The 18,519-nt window shown below is 58.2% G+C and overlaps 2 protein-coding genes across 5 annotated transcripts in view; one reads left to right on the forward strand and one right to left on the reverse strand.

Annotated features, from left to right (window-relative positions):
- Positions 1-14,377, forward strand: Lrp3 (LDL receptor related protein 3). 2 transcript variants are annotated; one of them, XM_047529369.1, is made up of 8 exons: positions 2-593; positions 2,446-2,493; positions 4,607-4,788; positions 8,616-8,754; positions 10,063-10,277; positions 10,673-11,789; positions 12,016-12,148; positions 12,422-14,377. In XM_047529369.1, the coding sequence occupies exons 4-8, from the start codon at positions 8,741-8,743 to the stop codon at positions 13,007-13,009; spliced, it is 2,067 nt and encodes a 688-aa protein (XP_047385325.1). In that variant the 5' UTR covers positions 2-593; positions 2,446-2,493; positions 4,607-4,788; positions 8,616-8,740; the 3' UTR covers positions 13,010-14,377. The 2 variants fall into 2 exon arrangements, with proteins under 2 accessions (XP_047385324.1, XP_047385325.1); XM_047529368.1 differs by lacking the exon at positions 4,607-4,788 and having other exon boundaries at positions 1-593.
- Slc7a10 (solute carrier family 7 member 10) overlaps positions 14,186-18,519 on the reverse strand; it is a 14,610-nt gene continuing 10,276 nt past the window's right edge. Inside the window, exons 3-11 of one of the 3 annotated variants that reach the window (XM_047529371.1) lie at positions 18,041-18,192; positions 17,684-17,809; positions 17,461-17,614; positions 16,617-16,740; positions 16,428-16,531; positions 16,004-16,100; positions 15,623-15,772; positions 14,795-14,972; positions 14,186-14,537 (exon numbers count right to left, since the gene is read on the reverse strand). In XM_047529371.1, coding sequence (XP_047385327.1) covers positions 14,407-14,537; positions 14,795-14,972; positions 15,623-15,772; positions 16,004-16,100; positions 16,428-16,531; positions 16,617-16,740; positions 17,461-17,614; positions 17,684-17,809; positions 18,041-18,192 — 1,216 coding nt within the window. In that variant the 3' untranslated portion in view covers positions 14,186-14,406. Of the gene's footprint in view, positions 14,538-14,794; positions 14,973-15,622; positions 15,773-16,003; positions 16,101-16,427; positions 16,532-16,616; positions 16,741-17,460; positions 17,615-17,683; positions 17,879-18,040; positions 18,193-18,519 lie in introns of all 3 variants that reach the window. The other 2 variants (XM_047529370.1, XM_047529372.1) reach the window with 2 other exon arrangements.

The raw sequence follows: 18,519 nt of genomic DNA on the forward strand, positions 1-18,519 counted from the left end.
CCGGCCCGCCCCAGCCGCCTCCGCCCGCCCTGTCAGCGCCACTGCGGCTCCGCGGGTGCGTCACGTGGCTGGCGCCGCGCGGCCTCCAGGCTCCCTGCTCCGGCAAGGGGCCCGGCGGGAGGACAGACGGACTCACGGACGCACTACTGGCGGCACCCGGCCAGGCGGGCTGGGCGCAGCGCTGGGCGGTCCGGGGTCGCCGGTGCCGGACAGGCAGCGCGCTGCGGGGGCATGGGCGATCCGGGGGCCCCGGGGCGCAGGCCGGCCTCGGCGCGGCACCCAGGACTTAGGGGCAGCGGCGGGCGAGGGTCCTGCCTGGTGGCCGCCGCTGAGCCCCAGTGGGGCCCGTGACGCCGCGGCCGATGTGGCCCCGCTCGTTGCGGGCCTGCATCGCCGCTGCACAAAGACGCCGCCGGAGCCGCCGCCTACACCGCGGCCGCAGCCGTCGCGCAAGCCTCAGCCCGAGCCGGAGCCTGAGCCGGAGGGCAGGAGGCGGCGCCCGCGCGCGGCCGGCCCCGGCATGGAGAAGCGGGCGGCCACGGGGCCGGAGGGGGCGCCGGGCGCCCGGGCGCAGCTCGCTGTCGTCTGCCTGGGTGAGTGGGCCGCGCAGGCCTGGAGGGGTCCGGGTCCCTAACCTCGCAGCTCCGCGTCCCCTTGGCGGGACCCCTGCTCCCGCCCAGCCGGCTCTGTCCGAAACCCGCACTGGGATGTCTCCGGCTCCAAGGCTGCGAAGAGCGCACGCAGTTCCCCAGCACTCTCGGCCTGCTCGGGCCTTAGGCCTGGGAGGGCGGCTCCAGCGGCGGAGTCCCGGCTCCTGCCCGGCTCGGAGTAGCGCTCTGGCGCCGGGGGTGAGCGGCGCGCAGGCGGCGGGTTCGTGCAGGAGACGGGTCCGCCAGCGGCTGTGGTTGGCAGCAGCAGCAGCTGAGCCCCGCCGGCAGGCGCTCAGCTTGGTGGAGATGGGGCCTGCAGAGCCGCTGACAAAGGCCCGACCGGCTGCTTGCTGAAGAAAGAACTGTTTCCTGCCTGGAGTTGAGGCGGGGGTGGGTGCTAGCCGAGGACGGGGACTCAGGATGCAGGCTGGAGGAGGGTTCCAGGGAGAAGCAGCTGTGCGAATGACTCATTTTCCCTTTGTGTCTCTTGGCCCCATCGGGCGGGCCTGTTTAGTACTGGGTGGTGAGTTCCGGGATGCCCAGAGACCTGTCCAGGCCTGGCACCTGGGCCAGGGCTCCTTTCCTGCTCAAGAGTTTTTCTGTCAACTTTTCCAGGACCCATGTTGGGGTGAGGGGCAGGAAGGAGTTAAATGCTCAACTCACATGGCTCCTTTATTTACCTCTATGAAGGAGGGAGGCCCTTAGAAGAGCTGAGGGTCATTAAGGGACACACTGTGATGTCACTGATGAGGGCTCTTTAACCTGACAGGTTTGCTGAAGCAACTGAAATGACAAAGTGAAGAACAACCCCATTGGTTTTAAGCTGTATCCTCCTCTGTCCCCCAAGAACCAGGTGCTCTGCCCCAGCTGTGCAAGCTGGTCTTAATAAGGAATATCACCTCCAGAATGTCCACCTCTCAATCTGGCTATGGTCGTGGGTTCTGGGTTCTGAGTTGCTGTGTCCCCTGGTGAGCAGGTTCTTCCTGCTCAGATGATGTGTTATGGTCTGCCTGGCAGAGCCTGGGTGTCCTGATGTGGTTCAGGATAGGTGACCAGGTCTGCAATGACCCTCCGGAAACGCTCCCTGGTCCCTTGGCATCTTTGATAGGGGAAGGGAGCACCTTTAACTCCAGGAAGTTAGGTCTGCCTTTCCACTCTATCTATATTCTCTTCTGGGCCCAGGACCCCCTGATTAGAGCAGCAGATGAAAGCAAAAGACTATCCCATGGATGTAGGTACTTAAGGAGGTGGCAGGAGAATTCTTTGCTTTCCTTCTCAAGGTCAGAGTGATTCAGTGAAGAGGGTCACTGTTCTAGCTGAGTGTCCCTGTAAAATGGGGATAATTAGAACTTTCCTTCCCTCCCTGGCCATTGGGTAGGCAAGATGGCTGACAAAGTCTATCTGAGGGAGGAAACCCTTCCAGGTGGTAGGAGTCCTCTTTGAAAGGCAGGGCCCCAGCCTGGACTGAGCTAGGTCTCTTCTGTGATGGGTGCCCCCAAATCTGAGAGGAAACCCCCTAAGTTATGTGATGTAGTATGACGGAACCCGACTGGCACATTGCTCTCTGGCCATGGATGTGCCAGTTCTCTCAGGGGTCCCTCTGTGCATCCCAGCAGGACCATGGGAGCAAAAGCCTCGAGCTGCACTCTGACCTTGCCCTGTGAGGTGGCGAGGACCAACCTTGAGTTCAGCTATGTTGTTTTGTGTCCTGCAAGGCCTATCACTGGCCCAGAGCAGGTGCCTGGGACCCTGAGGGCCACGGTGCCCTTCTGACCTCTCTTTATGTCTCCCACAGTGAACCTCTTTCTCACGGGGAAGCTCAGCAGTGCAGTTCCTGCCCTAGGTAAGTAAATGCTTTCCTCCTGTCCTTCCAGCCCCTCTGGGTTATTGACCTCTGAGGACCAGCTTTTAGGTCCAGGCTCACCCTGCAGTCTCTTTGCCTCTTATTGAGAAAATCAGTTCTTGTGCATCTTTTCTGCATCGCAAAGGAGTTATTTGGCCTTGGGCAAGCTTAAACTTCCCTGAGCCTCAGTTTCCTCTTTTGTTAAATGGGTGGATATAGGCTCTACATCAAAATCTTGTCTTTAGGGTCCAACAAATGAATATGGCAAGATGTTCAACATGGTGTCTGGCATGTGTGGCTTATTACTACTGGCAAACTACTAGCACCCTGTGCAACTGAGAGATTTTGCCTGCTGTAGGCTGTGGGGTTCCTTAGGGCTATGAAATGCTGACCCGTGTTTAAAAACCTGTGATTCAACTTAGAGAAGTAGGACTGCGTGATGACACAGAGAAACCAAGACCATTGGTAGAACTTTTGACTCTTTGTGAGAGATGGAGACATGTTGTACCACACGGGGCCATCGGGGATTACTAGGTTTGGTCAGGTAGGGATGAGGGGAAAGGAGAGGCCAGACCATTATTGTGGTTTGAATGGGAAGGTCAAGGCAGGCAAAGCAAACAGCTTAGAATAGGCCATTCTGAATAATTCTGGGGACTTGGGCTGTAGGGTGGTCTCTAGCTCCTGGTCCCGGGTTCTCGAATGCATCAGGGCTGGGGAAGTATTAGCTTGGTGTGTGAGAGGCAGGTAGACGGTGGGTGAGGGCCTAGCCTTGGATCACTGCTGTGCATATGACAGGTGAGCTCCAGGCAGCTGACCTGCAGGACAGAGATTGACTTTGGCCAGTAGTACACACAGGATGTGAGAAACACAGTGAAGACTTCATGCTGGCCTCCTGCCTGTCAGTGTGGGTTGGTCATCCAGTGGCCCTCTTTGGGCTCTGGCCTGGTGCCTAGTATAGCAAAGCCTGTCAGGAGCAGGAGGGGCAGCCAAGAACATCTATCCTCCATCACTGAGGGGCTGCCAGGGATTGGTGAATGGATAAATCCAGGCCTTTGTGGCCCTTGCTGCCATTCAGAGAGTTCTGAGAAAGGAGACTCAGGGAGCCTGTACTGTGATTGATGCACCCTGATAAACCTCACCATCTCTTGCTCATTCAGCCAATATGCAGCCATCTTCAGCAAACCCTAAAATGTTATTCAAGTAAGCGCAGGTCTTTTGCATAAAAACATTGGGTCAAGGTTAACTCAAAGTAGTCAGGAATGATTATGATACCCAGCCTGGCACTCTGGACTTGTTTTTTGTGTGCCGTGCTACATGGTGGGGCAGGAGCTACTTGAGGTTTCTAGCTCTGCTTAAGGGGCTGACTGGCTTCAGAAACCCACTGAGACTGGCTCAGGTATTAGGGGCTCTTAGGGGGAGTCACCCTTGCTGGCTGAGGTCATGGGAATGGGAAGGTCAGAGTCACAGAGACTGGTCTCCCTGCCTGTCTCAAAGACTTGACCTCTGCCTGCCTCCTAATTTTCTCTGCATCTGAGCTCTGCACTCTATGCAGCCATGTGTCCTTTGCTGACCTGGGCTAGCCCAGGGCCTGGCCTTGCTCAGCACTGACCAGCCCAGTCCTGCCTGGTGTCCCAGCCCAGTCTCCCATCCTTTTCCAGGAAAAGACTGACTTAGCCAGAGCCAGATGTTTGTGGTCAGGATAGAGTAGGAGAAGGGGGTAAGAAGGGTTCACATCTCATAAACATGAGCCCCAGGCCAGTCCTTCTGCTAAGATGATGGGTGGGTATGTTGTCCCAAACATATCTGCCACTTCCAGGTTTAGATAAGTGATGCTCCAGAGATAAGGACACTTATGGAGCTTGGGGGAGAAAGACCCCTGTCTGGGTGTTCATGTTTGGTTGTTCTTAGCTTTGAAGACCTTGGATCCCAGGAGGTCCACGTTGCTATACTTGAGGGGTCGCTGTTTGCACATTGGTGCCCATGCATGGTGTCCTTGGTGTTGTGAGCTGTATGCACAGTTCGTGTGGTGATAGGTGGTAGTGTGGGACCCTAGCTCTATCCCTCCAGTCTTGCTAACCAGCTTCTGATTGCCCTAAGTGCCCCCTTCCAACAGTGCTTCGTGACCCTGCATTTGGAGCACTTTCTCTGCCATTCCTATTGTGAAGGAGACCGGATCAGGAACCGCTCCCCCAGCCCCTTCTCGGAACTGGCCTGGGCTCAGATAATCCTGAGGACCTAGCCAGGCTGCCTGGGAACCTCACAGATTTTTGTCCCTCAGTCTCTGCCCTGCCCCAGGTATGTCAGGGCTCAGATGACCCACCTCCCACATCCCCCAGGACCCAGGGTGGCTCCAGCGGGTGAACCTGGGCAGGGTTCAAGCTGTTCGCCACTCAGCCTGACAACTTCCCGGAGAGTCTGGGGTGGGTCTCCCAGCTCCCTGTCATCAGGTTACACCAGGCGGGCTGTCCAGGGTATCGATCTCACCTCTGGAAATTAGATCTGCAAATTGTGCTTCATCAGTTCTTGCTCATGTCCTCTCAGGAGTATTTGACGACTTTTGGACCAGGAAAGAAGGACACTGTCCTTAAAAGTGCCCAGTCATCTCTTTCCCACTTAAGCGGGCATTGAGAGCGGAGGCAATCTTCTGCCAGAGTGAAGTCAGGTCCAGTTAAAGCTCGGACATTCCTCTCTGTCTGCCCCGAACACCCCTGAAGCCCTCTCCTGCAGTAGTATCTCCCAAACACACGGTTCTCCGAACCTCTCCTCTGTCCACCCACCCTTACATACCTTTGCACAACCCTCAGTTCCTGGAGACTCCCCTCCCCTGATAGGCACCCCCATCACTCGGATGTCTGCCTCCAGTTTTCCTTTCCTCAGGTTTCCTGCCCATCCCACTGAGACAAGTGACACATACTGACTCCATTTTTCTGAAGGACAAACTGAGGCTCAGGGCAGAATGGTGTGTCTGGCAGCCTGAGACTGGGACTGGATTCATGTCCTTATCCCTGCCTGTGCCTGGGCCCTGGGGTGGTGCACTGGGTTGGGGACAAGGCTGCCCTTTACAGAGACAGAGCTGGAGGGCTGGCTGTCTGAGCTGGGGACATCCACCAGGCCCATGGCTAAGTGGCATCCAGTCAAGAGCCCTGGATGGAGCTCCAGCTCCTGGGAGACGCCAGCCTCCCTTCTATTCCATACTCGGTCTGCACCAGGCTGGGCTGGTGGCTGCAGACCACCCCCTGCTGTGGTCCTCTCTGGAGAAGAGCAGACAGGTAACAGAGGGCCAGTGCTCTTGATGCCCCTGATGGGGGAATTTCTGGGGAAGTGCTGGGGGCCTTTGGTGGCAAGACCATAGGGGAGGACATGGTACTGGTGCTTTGTGCAAAGCCAGAACTTAGCAGGAACTGGTCCAGTCATCTGGACAGGCTTCCCAACCCTTGAGCGAATGGCCAGATACAGGGGTAGGAGGGAGATATATTCTGGCTACTGTAGGTGGGAAGAGACTGAGGTGGCTGGTGACATTGGAGGGACCTGGCTTTCCTTGGCCAGGGTGGATAAGACACCTGGCCTCTTATTGCCCTAACACAATGGGTAGATCTATGTCCACTCCTGTGGGGCGGTGGCAGCCCTGTCCTTGGAGCCAAGGGTACAGATAAACAAGGGCTGTTTCCTGCCCTTGCTGACCCAGAGGCCTGGTTCTCTGGTTTAACGTGCTCCAGAGACTTGACATGGGAGCAAGCTGTGCCCCCTTGCTGGGACCTCTGTTCCCAGGAACCTCCTTTCCAGCACCTTCTGGAAGGAGAAACCTCCCAGGTCAGCACTCAGATCTCTGTGAGGTCCATGTGGCCAGTGGGCTCACCCGTCAACAGGAACTAGGCTAGGCCTGGGGGTACCTCACACTTTCGAAGACCTGCTCCATTTGTTTAGTGCTCAGACTCCTGTCCTGGGAGTGGGTCACGTGGTTCCCATTTTCTGAAATGGGAGGAATCTGAGGCACAAGAGGCTGCCTCCCAGGACCGTGTATAAGCACCAGGTCCAGAGGCAATGGCTTATAAACTCACTGAGCTAGACTATTGAGGCCCTGATGACCTTATGGTGACCAGACGTGCTTTAGGGCCAAGGGTGGCATTTCTGTTCTAGCCTTTTGATGCTCTCAGGAGCATCCAACTTGTAGTTATAGTTTTGGATAACCTGGACCCCATGGTCATGGCTGGTCCCCAGCAGGAGCCTCAGCTCACAGCTTGTCCCGCAGACTGATGTGCAGCAGGAGCTTGGACTGACCACTCAGTGGTCCAGAGTGCCTGGCCACGCTCTGTAGGCTCCTGGGGTTGGGTGGTGGGCTAGAGCATCACAGCCCTGCTCTCTTGTGGAAAGCTGTCATCAGCCCATCCCAGGGAGGAGAGGAAAGTCACTGCTGTGGCAGATGCTAGGGAAGAGAGGAGAGGTGGACATGGGAGCTTCACTGAGCAGCTTGGGAAGGGCTTCTCTGAGAAAGGACCTGGACCGAGGGCTGAAGCTGAGAGTAGGGAGGTTCCCTCCAGGGCTCAACAGGAGCAAAGTCTCTCCATGCACGGGACCAAGGGGCTTGGGGGTGAGGGCATTATGGGAGCCATGAGGCTGGTGGGGTGGGTGGGTGATCTTGTGCTTGTCCTAAGAGCACAGGGTGCAGGGAGACCAGAAGGCTTTCCTTCTTACTGCAGCTGCCCCATTTGGAGTTCCAGAGAGTCTTGCTGAGAGGCAGAGAGTATGTGGCTTCTGGGGCAAGAAAGGGAGGTGCTGGCAGTGGGAAGACAAGCGGGGGGTGTCACTGGTCTTGGTTATCACTTGATTCTCTAAGCCTCAGTTTCTCCATCTATATAATGGGTCCTGCCTTTGTCACAGACTAGATCAGATAAACTGACATGGTACAGGCTTGAGGGCATTGTGAGAGGGGTGTGCCAAGTGCATAGGTCCACTGCCTGGCCCTGGAAATGCCTGAGTGTATTCTGCTGCCCCTTCCGGTTTGGTGCCTTCAGGCTGGGTATGCTGAGCTGGCAGGTGGAGGGTGCAGATAACGAATCACTTAAAGGGAAGCCAGTAGTGTGGTGGGCTCCTCACCATACTGGCCAACATAGTGCTCTGTGCCCATCCTGGACACTATGTACAGTCGATACTCTATAAATGCTTGTTGGTACATAGTAGGTGCTCAGTAAATGTGAGCAAAGCCCCTGTCCTCCCAGGGCTGAAGTCTTCATTCAGCAAGCCCCAGGAAGCACAGGCAGGGGACCCTCGTGAGAGTACAGTCGATACTCTATAAATGCTTGTTGGCTCAGCCTCTCACAGGACCAGAGTGAATCCTGACTCTGACACTCACTGGCTTTGTGACCCTGGGCAAGTCATTTATCCTCTCTGAGCCTCTTTCCTTCTTCTGGTTATAACATCTGCCTTCAGTGGCTTCCCATGTACACTTAGGATAAGACCCCAATTCCATGTAAGGTGTACCCAGCCCCAGCCTGTGTTTTCAGCCACTTCTGGACATTGCTGCCTCCCTTCACATCTGTTTCATAATCTTCACCAGGTCTTCTGCGTAAGTCTGTCTGCTTCCCTCCCCAGCCTGTGAGTTCCACAGGGCAGGGCTTTTTCCTGCCTTACTCAGCATGCCTATCACTTTTGCTTGGTACATAGTAGGTGCTCAGTAAATGTGAGCAAAGCCCCTGTCCTCCCAGGGCTGAGGTCTTCATTCAGCAAGCCCCAGGAAGCACAGGCAGGGGACCCTCGTGAGATGGCTGGTAAGCCTGTCAGGCCCAGGGTGCAGAATTCTCCCTGAGCTGAGGCCCTGAGGCAATGGTGCTGCACTGGCAGGTGCTGGTTGCCAACAGGAATTGGTGGCATGCTCTCAGCCCTGCAAGAGACCTAGGCTCTGGCAAACAGCATAGGATGGGTGCTATGCTGCCCCAAGGCCAGGGGGACCCTCTCGGACCCCCTGCCCCTACTTCTGTGAAGTCTCAAGTTCATGGCCAGCCATGGCCTGGCTACCCTCAGCAGCACTTGATCACACCACGGGAAAGGCTTGTGCTCAAGCCCGCCCCCAGCCCACTTCCCACCCAGAGTTGGGGTGGGCACTTCTCAGCCTCCTCTCCTGACAGCTGCCTGCAGTGGGAAGCTGGAGCAGCATACAGAACGGCGCGGCGTCATCTACAGCCCAGCCTGGCCCCTCAACTACCCCCCAGGCACCAACTGCAGCTGGTACATCCAGGGTGACCGTGGGGACATGATCACCATCAGGTAAGAGGGCCTTGAGGGTGTTGGGGGGAATCAGTGTGGAACCTTAGGTCCTTGGCAGGTGGGGTGGGCAAACAGGTGGGTATGGACAGGTGTGTGAGTGTGCACATGTGTTTGCAGACTTGCACAAGTCCATTCCTGAGCGGGCATAAAGGACACGTGTGTGAGATTGCATGTGTGAGCACATGCATGTGCATGAGCCCGTGTCTGTAGATGCAGAGAGCATAAGCATGAGGTGTCTGAGAGGACACGTGTGACCATGTGTGTGCCTGTGTGAATGCACTTGAGCATGTGAGTGTGCCAAGCTCGCTGGGCCTCTGTGACTGGGTGTCCCAAGCCACACCTCTTCTTGTCTTGAGCCCTGGGAACTGGTGGGCATGATCTGACTGCCTGTGAGGTAGCCGAGCTCTCCTCTGTCCTGCAAGGATGGCTTGAGGCCAGGCTGGCACAGAGCCCAGATCGGGGTTTTTCCAAGGGGCCTGTGGTGGTCTCAGTAGGAAAGGGAACCAGGCAGGAGCTTGTGCCCTTGAGCTGCAGAGAAGTGCAGAGGGAAACAAGGGGATGTGAACCGGAAGTGGCACTGAAGAGCTGAAAGACCTGGCCTCAAATGGTCATGGGGTCATTTGACTAGGGGCTCAGCATGGATTCCATCTGCTTTAGTTCTCTTAAATGCCAAAGTCCAGACCCCACCCCACACCACGGCCCCGTTACTCCATAGCACCAAAAGACAGGGATGTGAAGGCCATGAACAGGTACTGGCTTGGTTTCTGTGCTTCAGTTTCCCCATGGCCACAAGGCCATGGCTGCAGGGCCAGTGTTCCTCCCTAGGTGATTACCTGTCACCCAGCTGCAGCATTGGACCTGTGGGCACAGCCTCACCTGCAGTGTTGGTATCTGGGAGTTCGTGCTGGGTCCGTTCCAGCTGACCAGGTCTGGGAGGGATCTGGGCCTTTCAGCCTCCACCCTTCAAGGAAAGTGTCAGGGTGGCTCCTGACCCTCCCACTCTGGCCTTGGACTGGAGCGCTGTGCTGATGGAGGAAGAGAGGGAGCTGCAGCAGAATTAAGTGTGACCGTTGCTGCCCACAGATGTCATGATTGTTCAGGGAGCTGCCCTTGGACCTCTGGGAGGGAACAGCATGGGGACAGAAGGAGTAGGAGTGGAGGAGTAGGCAGTTTGGGAGACGCGGGGCAGGGGAGGTGTGTAGGGGCAGGGTTGACCTTCCTTGCTGTGAGTGCTGGCCTGACCACTCTGCCAGTCCATGGGGTCTCTGCCTGCCCTGCCCATTTCTGTGGTCCTTTCTGTCCCTGTAGTTTCCGCAACTTTGATGTGGAGGAGTCCCACCAGTGCTCCCTGGACTGGCTCCTGTTGGGCCCAGCGGCCCCGCCTCGCCAAGAGGCCTTCCGGCTCTGCGGCTCTGCCATCCCGCCCGCCTTCATCTCTGCCAGGGACCACGTCTGGATCTTCTTCCACTCAGACGCTTCTAGCTCCGGCCAAGCCCAGGGTTTCCGCCTCTCCTACATCAGAGGTGACGCCAATCGGAGGTCAGGGTGGGGTCACCATGGAGCACTCAGTGTTTGGCTCCTGGGTCGGGCAGTGCCCTCTCCTCCTTGCAGGGCTCGCCCTGACCAGCCCTGATAATCCTAGGATGTGGGTGGGACTGCAGTGCTGCTGCCTCAGAACCTCTCCAGGTCCCTGGCTTCACTTCACAGACTCGGCTAGAGGGGGACTCTCCCCTCACCCTCAGGTCAGATCAGGGAATGAGCCCACTTGGGCATCCCAGCAATCTGCCTGTCAGTGGCCCTGCCCTTCCTGAGCCCCAGCTGCGATGTGGGTGACCTGCCCACTCCTGTCCCCAAGCCCCCATGCTGGAGGGAGGCACTGCTCTCCCCTGACTGCCTCCTGCTACCTCCTTGCCTACAGGGAAGCTGGGCCAGGTGTCCTGCCAGCCAGATGAGTTCCGCTGTGACAACGGCAAGTGCCTCCCGGGCCCGTGGCAGTGCAACACCGTGGATGAGTGTGGCGACGGATCCGATGAGGGCAACTGCTCTGCCCCCGCCTCTGAGCCTCCAGGCAGCCTGTGCCCTGGGGGCACCTTTCCCTGCAGCGGGGCCCGGTCCACGCGCTGCCTGCCCGTGGAGCGGCGCTGCGACGGCACACAGGACTGCGGCGATGGTTCCGATGAGGCTGGCTGCCCTGACCTGGCGTGCGGCCGGCGGCTGGGCAGCTTCTATGGCTCCTTTGCCTCCCCAGACCTGTTTGGGGCGGCCCGTGGGCCCTCGGACCTTCACTGCACGTGGCTGGTGGACACGCAGGACCCGCGGCGCGTGCTGCTGCAGCTGGAGCTGCGGCTGGGTTATGACGACTATGTGCAGGTGTACGAGGGCCTGGGCGAGCGCGGGGACCGCCTGCTGCAGACGCTTTCCTACCGCAGCAACCACCGGCCCGTGAGCCTCGAGGCTGCGCAGGGCCGCCTCACCGTAGCCTACCACGCCCGCGCCCGCAGCGCTGGCCATGGCTTCAACGCCACCTACCAGGTGAAGGGCTACTGCCTCCCGTGGGAGCAGCCTTGCGGGAGCAGCAGCGAGGGGGATGACAGTGGCGTCGGTGACCAGGGTTGCTTCTCAGAGCCACAGCGCTGTGATGGCTGGTGGCACTGTGCCAGCGGCCGGGATGAGCAGGGCTGCCCTGCCTGCCCACCCGACCAATACCCCTGCGAGGGCGGCAGTGGCCTGTGCTATGCGCCTGCCGACCGCTGCAACAACCAGAAGAGCTGCCCCGATGGCGCCGACGAGAAGAACTGCTTCTCCTGCCAGCCCGGCACCTTCCACTGCGGGACCAACCTGTGCATTTTTGAGACATGGCGCTGTGACGGCCAGGAGGACTGCCAGGACGGCAGCGATGAGCACGGCTGCCTGGCCGCTGTGCCCCGCAAGGTCATCACAGCTGCCCTCATCGGCAGCCTGGTGTGTGGCCTGCTGCTCGTCATCGCCCTGGGCTGCGCCTTCAAGCTCTACTCGCTGCGCACGCAGGAGTACAGGTGGGCGCCTCGTCGGGGCCATGGGCCCTCGGTTTCCTCACCCGCTGCGCATGCGGCTGTGGGTTTGCACACGGAGGCTCGGGCCATCCAGGTGGGGACTGCTCTTGGGCATGCTGGGTCTGGGCAGCTCTCATATTCCAGATGGAGGGGCAGAGTCCCTGAGTCCCGTTGCTGCGGCAGGTCCTGGCCAGCCCTGCCATACTTCCCCTCTGCCCACTGCTTTCAGGGCCTTTGAGACCCAGATGACACGCTTAGAGGCTGAGTTTGTGCGGCGGGAGGCACCCCCCTCCTATGGTCAGCTCATTGCACAGGGCCTCATCCCACCCGTGGAGGATTTTCCTGTCTACAGTGCATCCCAGGTGAGCCCGAGCAGGTGTGAGACCCACAGGTCCCAGACTTGCTGCTGGACCTCAGAGAGCATCTAAGACCAGGATGGCAAAGGGCCAGGCAGGACAGTGTTTGGGTTAGCCTGGTTCAGGGGTCAAAGAAGGGGGAGGTGAGAGCTGGGCCAGGTGACATCAGGGGCCCCAGCCAGGTGAAGGGATACAAGTTGGTCTTGGGTTCCTTGGGGGTGTGCTGACCTCTGCTCCTGAGTGGCCACGCATGCCCTTAGCTGCTGCCCCACCCTCTAGGCCTCGGTGCTACAGAACCTCCGCACAGCCATGAGGAGACAGATGCGACGGCATGCTTCCCGCCGGGGGCCCTCCCGCCGCCGCCTGGGCCGCCTCTGGAACCGACTTTTTCACCGGCCACGGGCACCTCGGGGCCAGATTCCACTGCTGACCGCTGCACGTACCTCGCAGACGGTGCTGGGCGATGGGCTCCTCCAGCCTGCACCAGGGGCCGCCCCGGAGCCCCCAGCATCCCACACGGACACAGGCAGCCCCAGAGCAGCTGGGGATGCGCCTCCCAGTGCCCCTGGCCATGCACCAGAGGTGGGAACTTCAGTGCCACCCCCACCCGCGGGCCTGCGAGACCCAGAGTACGGGCCTGTGAACAAGGACAGAAAGGCCTGTAGGGACCCTCTGGCGGATAACCCGGCCCCTTCGGACACACTTCCTGAGCCTTGCTTGGCCCAGGACCCTTACCCCCCGGCTCCCACTGCCAGCAGCACCCCAGACCCCCACTCACCAGAGCCACTGGAGGTCTGCAGAAGCCCCCCACCACCCTGCTCCCCAACATTGGAGGCCAGTGACGACGAGGCTTTGCTGGTCTGCTGACCCACAAGACATGCTGGTGACCGCCATAGCCCCGCTTTGTAACCAGGGAATACACAGTCATTTCTACCCTGCCTCCGCGTCCTTTCTTGCAGAGAAAGAGGCCCACCAGCAGCCCCACTGGAGGGTCTGGGCCCTGAGCCAGCAGCCTGCATCAACTTGGGTGGGCATGGCAGGCGGGCCCTGGGGGTTGGGGCGGGGAAAGAGGGTGGAGGGATGAGCCTATCTTTGGAGTCCCAGCACACACGAGCACCTTGGGGTCTCACTTCTACCTACTCCCCCACTCCAGTTCCAACCTGGGAATCCATTTCCAGAGAGGTAGGGGGGCCAGGGCAGGGCTCTCTGCAGGGTTTTATGTGACTTCTCACTTATTCATTCTGTGGTGGCACCAGCAGCCCCCCAGAGCCGTGCCAGAAGCTATAGTACTAGGACTGAAAGGGGCCCCGGGGGGTACTGGACTTCACCAGTGGTGAGGGCTCTGTACACACTGAGCCCTCTTCCCATCCTTCCTAGCAGGGCCCCCAGAGGAGCTGGGCTAGGAGGCTTCCGCGCCTACCCTCAGGCCTGTGATGGCATGGGCATGGCCAGGCTGGTGTCCTTTGCCCTTTGTGATCTGACTAAGGGGTCAATCCCCAGGGTATTGCAGCAGGGCCGGAAATGTGGGTATGAGGTTGAGGGCCATGAGGTCTTTTGCAAGCCCTGAGACTCCCAGGACATCCTGCTCTGTGCTTTCTCAGGGGACAGAGGCTAAGGCGCCAACTGACAGTAGCCAAATCCATTCCATCCTGTCTCAGGGTCTGTTTCCCCACCTGTAAACCAGGGTGAGGCTGGGCACACTCAAGTCATGACACTCACTCTGGTGATTTATAAGAAGAAAGATGATCCTGGCCAGGAATCCCTGGGCTCTCCTGAGTGGCTAAGCTCAGGTTGGCAAGGAGTGACCTGTGGAAGGGGCAGATGGAGCTGCTTTCCATCCTCACCGTCCCTTTGGGGAAGTTGGCTCTGGGCTCACAGAGCCAGCCCTAGGTCAGGCGGCAAGGACCCCCGATGTTGAGAGGCTCCTCAGTGGCATATCCTCCAGCGTCCGCCACGGCATCTTCCCAACTAGCAACGCGTGCGCCCCCCAGCAAGGTATGCCACCACCTGCCCCCATCAGGGTCCACCAGGGACTCCCCTGAGCACAAGCGAACAACCAGCCCTGTTTATTTGTAGATCTTTTCAGAAAAAGCTAGCAGGGCAGTGCTAAGAAAGGAAACCCCATCCACATTGTCTGGGCTTCCTTACGACAGGCCTCTAAGAGTCATATCTCTTCTTTCCAGAAAAAAAAAAGTTTTTGCAAAAACACCTCCTCAATAAACAACATGTAAACAGAAACAGCTGCTTCAGTCTCTACAAATGTCTCATTGTGTCTTTAAGGGCTTGTCTGTGGCCGGCAGTGGGAAGGGCTGGCAGGGGCCATTTTCCTCCTCCTCGGGGGAGCTCTGGGGGTAAACCACGAAACACAGCTCCTGGCCCCAGCGTGTCATGGACTCTGAGGACAGACAGACAGAGGGGCAGATGGACCTTGGGACCTGTCCTTTGGGTCAGGGGTGACCCCACCTCTGGATACCTCCCCTGGGCAAGGGTCTTCAGGGAGCTGCTCCCTCTTCAGCCACATGTTGTGGAGATATGTGGAAGGGGTTGGACTCTTTGTTACAGGCTGAACATCTGCGAGAACCTGTTCTGGAGCAAGACCCCAAGAGGATCCCCTCTCCAAGCCCTGGCTACTCAGCAAGGCCACCAGCTCACCTGTGAGTCTGTGTACACACTTTGGTTTCCTTCTCCAGAACACTCCCAGGAAGAAAATGGGCACCCCTGTGAGGATGATGATGATGCCAACCCCACAGACCATGGGCTCTGAGATGAAGCTGAAGACCAGCAGGAATGCCCAGAATACCAAGTACGCAACTGGGACAAGCAGGTTCACCTGCAGAAGGATGGACAGGAGTGCAGGTGGTGCAGGTTCCCCGGTGGCTCTCCTGCCCTACACCCAAACCCCTGGGTCTGAGGCTTCCTTTCCTTTCCTGGGAGCTGGGGCCTGAGGGCCCCACTCCTGGCAGTAGCCCATTGTGCTGGAAGCCAATACGTGGGTTGACCAGTTGGCCAAACTGTTGCGACTCGGTCAGTTTCAGCCGCCCTGACCTCTACACAGCTGTCATATGGGGACTTTTTTGCTTGTACTTGTCTGGAGTTCAGCTATTTTTGGGGGTTTCACATTTCAGGCATAAGCACTTCTCCACTTAAGGCTTTATGGGCAAATGGAGGGCCTTTTCTTTTAGTTTGGTTTACCATCTTTTGTTTTCACATGGGATAGGGGATGCTGGCTGTGTTGCCCGCAGCCTGTGTGACCTTGAGTAAGTTCCTTAGCCTCATTTTCCCTATCTGTAGACTGGGACTATTCAAAGCGTTCTCCTCATGGGGTTGTTATGAGGAGGGAATATGCTAGTGCTGGGAAGGCCCAGCCCTCTGAAAAAGGTGCATTCACTGACATGTTGTCATTGGCCCTGTCCCTGGTGCCCAGGGTGGCCCTGACGGTTTCTGGCACATCAGCCTACCTGTTTTCTCTGGGGGCCTCACCTTGATGGGCCTGTGGAGTGCCGGCCGCCTCCAGCGCAGGATGAGCAGGCCCAGGATGGTGACGCCATAGCAGAGGTAGTTGATGAAGGACACGTAGTTGATGAGCGTGTACGTATCTCCTACGAGCATGATCACCGCCGTGGCCCCGCACTGGGAGAGGACCCAGAGGACCCGAGGCTGACAGCTGGACTCCCACCTGCCTCCTGCCCTCCCGCCTGTCCTGGGCCCTCCCACTCTGGCCAGGAGGTGGTGTGACTCCCCACCCTACCCCCACTCTCCGTGGGCTGTCCTCCACGGCCATCCCTGGCATCATCCAGAAAACTCCCCATTGCTGGGTGGCCCTGACTCCACATGCTGCCTGGCCTGGGTCCCCAAACTTACACAGACAAGGAGGGCAGGGATAGGGGTGCAGTGTCTGACATGGATCATTGCTAGCAGGCTGGGCAAGTGCCCCTCTCGGGCTCCAGAGAAGCACAGCCTGGGGGTGGGAACAGAATGGGTAGGGGCCATGAACCCAGCCTCTGCACCTTCCTACCAGCTAGATCCTGGACCTCAGCTCTGGACCTGATATCCCCTCTCAAGCTCTCACCTCTGACCCACTCCAGGCCCTAGTAGCCCCACTGGACAGTTCCCACCCTCAGCTAGCCTGCCTCTCTCTTGCTTTCTTTACCTTAGGGTTGGGATCAGACACTTGTTACTGGCAGGTCATCATTCAGCTTTCCTTTCTGGTTGTCCCCAGCATGGTTCGCACACACCAAGGCACCTGCCTTGCCTCACCATGACAACCCCTCCCCAGCCTAGTCACCTGGAGGAGGTGAACAGGTAGCCATTGATCCCTCCAAAAGTGGAAAGTGCCACGGAGACGGGCATGACCCATGAAAAGTAGCCCAGCAGCTTCTCCCCGAAGGTCTGCGTGGGCACAGAAGAGAGGTAGGACATGAGGCTGGGGTAGGGGTGGGGCAGGGCCGGGGACCAGGCAGACGCCCCCACTTACCACGGCCACTGCGTTGGAAGACAGCAGCTCCTGGGGTGACATGGCAGTGAAGTAGGCCACATTGGTGAACGTGTACACGAAGGTCACCAGGGGGATAGAGATGAAGATGGCACGAGGTAGGTTCCTGGAGGCGTCAGTGGGGGCATCAGTGACAGTCCCTGGGGGGTGGATACCCTGCCCAGGTGGGACCAGCAACAGCAGCAGCATTAAGTCTCATCTCCTGTGTCTGCTGGGTGTTGGGGCAGGTCGGGGATAGCACTGTTGCTTGGGACATTGGTGCCCACCTTTCCCTCCACCCCTACCTGACAACAGGCTGGGAGGAGAAAGAGCAGATGAGGGAGGAAGCCACGTCCTGACCTGAGGGTGGCGTCTCACTAACGTTTGTACATAAAGAGAAAACTGGATACAGCTTCAATTTGCCTGGACAACCCCCTGAGTTCCCTTAAAGCCTGGTCTGCAGGTCTGGGTCTCCCTGGGGACTCTATTTGTCTCAGCCCAAAGATCCCTGGCCGAGCGTCAGATGCAGTCATTGGCTTCATTTGTAGGCACCATGTTGTGTGCATATGTATAATTTTGGGCCAAATGCAAATCACTGGATCTATTTAAAGCAGGACGATGATGCTGAGTCTTTCTGAGGCCCAGCAAGGGGCTCTGATGCATCCACAGTCACATAGAATGGGACCAGGCTAGAACAGAGTGTCCTGGCTTTCTTTCCAGGACTGTTCCCATGGGGCAGCAGATGACCAGCCTGAGCCATAGGTAACAGCAGATCTGTGCCAACAGGCTGCTTCTCCCATGGGCGGGACTAACCCCTTCACAGTTCCTGGCCAGATGCCCCACTCACTTTCGAGGGTCAACCAGCTCCTCGGTGACATAGTTGAGGAAGTTCCAGCCACTGAAGGCAAAGGAGCCCTGGAGGAAGGCCAGGGCCAGGTGACCCACGGAGGGTGTCATCCAGAAGGTGAAGGCATTGCTGGGCCTCAGTTCCTCGAAATGTCCTGAGGGTCCAGATATCAGGGGTCAGCACAGTCTCCCCATCCCCGTCCACACCCCTACCCTGGCCCTACCTTGGAAGATCTGGACAAAGCCAACGCCAATGATGAGTGACAGGGCCAGCAGTTTTCCACCCGTGAAGATGTCCTGGATGCGTGTGGCCCAGCGCACACTGGAGCCATTCACCCACGTCAGGAGCACTGGGGAGGGAAGCGGGGGCACCTGTGGCTCAGTGTGGACCACAGGCAAGTCCAGCCCAGGCAGCAGCCCTGCAGCAGCCAGAATGCAAGAACATGGTTCTCGAGATGACATTGCAGGCAGCTGACAGTTGGGGGATCCCATCGGGCTGTCCCTGCACCCGGAACAGAGAGCAGGGTGGGGTGGGGCCGTCAGCTGCTCTGGGGACAGAGGCTCATTCAGAGGCCACTCACTCAGGCAGGCCATGGAGAGCACACGGGAGGCAGCAGTTGGGGGGATGCAGTTGGGGAACACAGGTTGCAGCACGTAGTTGGAGAAGGTCATGGAGATGACAGCCAGGCTGGTGGGGTACATGATGAGGACAGCACTCCAGAGCAGCAGGAATCTAGAAAGAGCAAAGGCCAGAGTGGCACAGGCATCTCCAGCCCCTCCCAGAAGACCCAGCCCGAGTATAGGGAGTGGGACTGAGCTGGGACCAGCACCAGGGCCCGGTGAGGCTGCCAGAGGCCTGGGAGGCAAGATTGTCCTTGAGCAGGTATTGGGAAGGATGTGGGAACTAACGGCCTTTCTTCTTTTCTGTTTTTCATTCATTCTTTCTTTTTTCTCCCCACCCCCACCCCCATACTAGGGACTGAACCTAGGGGCACTCAGTCACTAAGTCACATCCCCAGCCCTTTTTATTTTTTATTTTGAGACAGTGTCTTGCTAAGTT

Source organism: Sciurus carolinensis, chromosome 16 (assembly GCF_902686445.1).
Source record: "Sciurus carolinensis chromosome 16, mSciCar1.2, whole genome shotgun sequence".
Classification (NCBI taxonomy): Eukaryota; Metazoa; Chordata; class Mammalia; order Rodentia; family Sciuridae; genus Sciurus; species Sciurus carolinensis.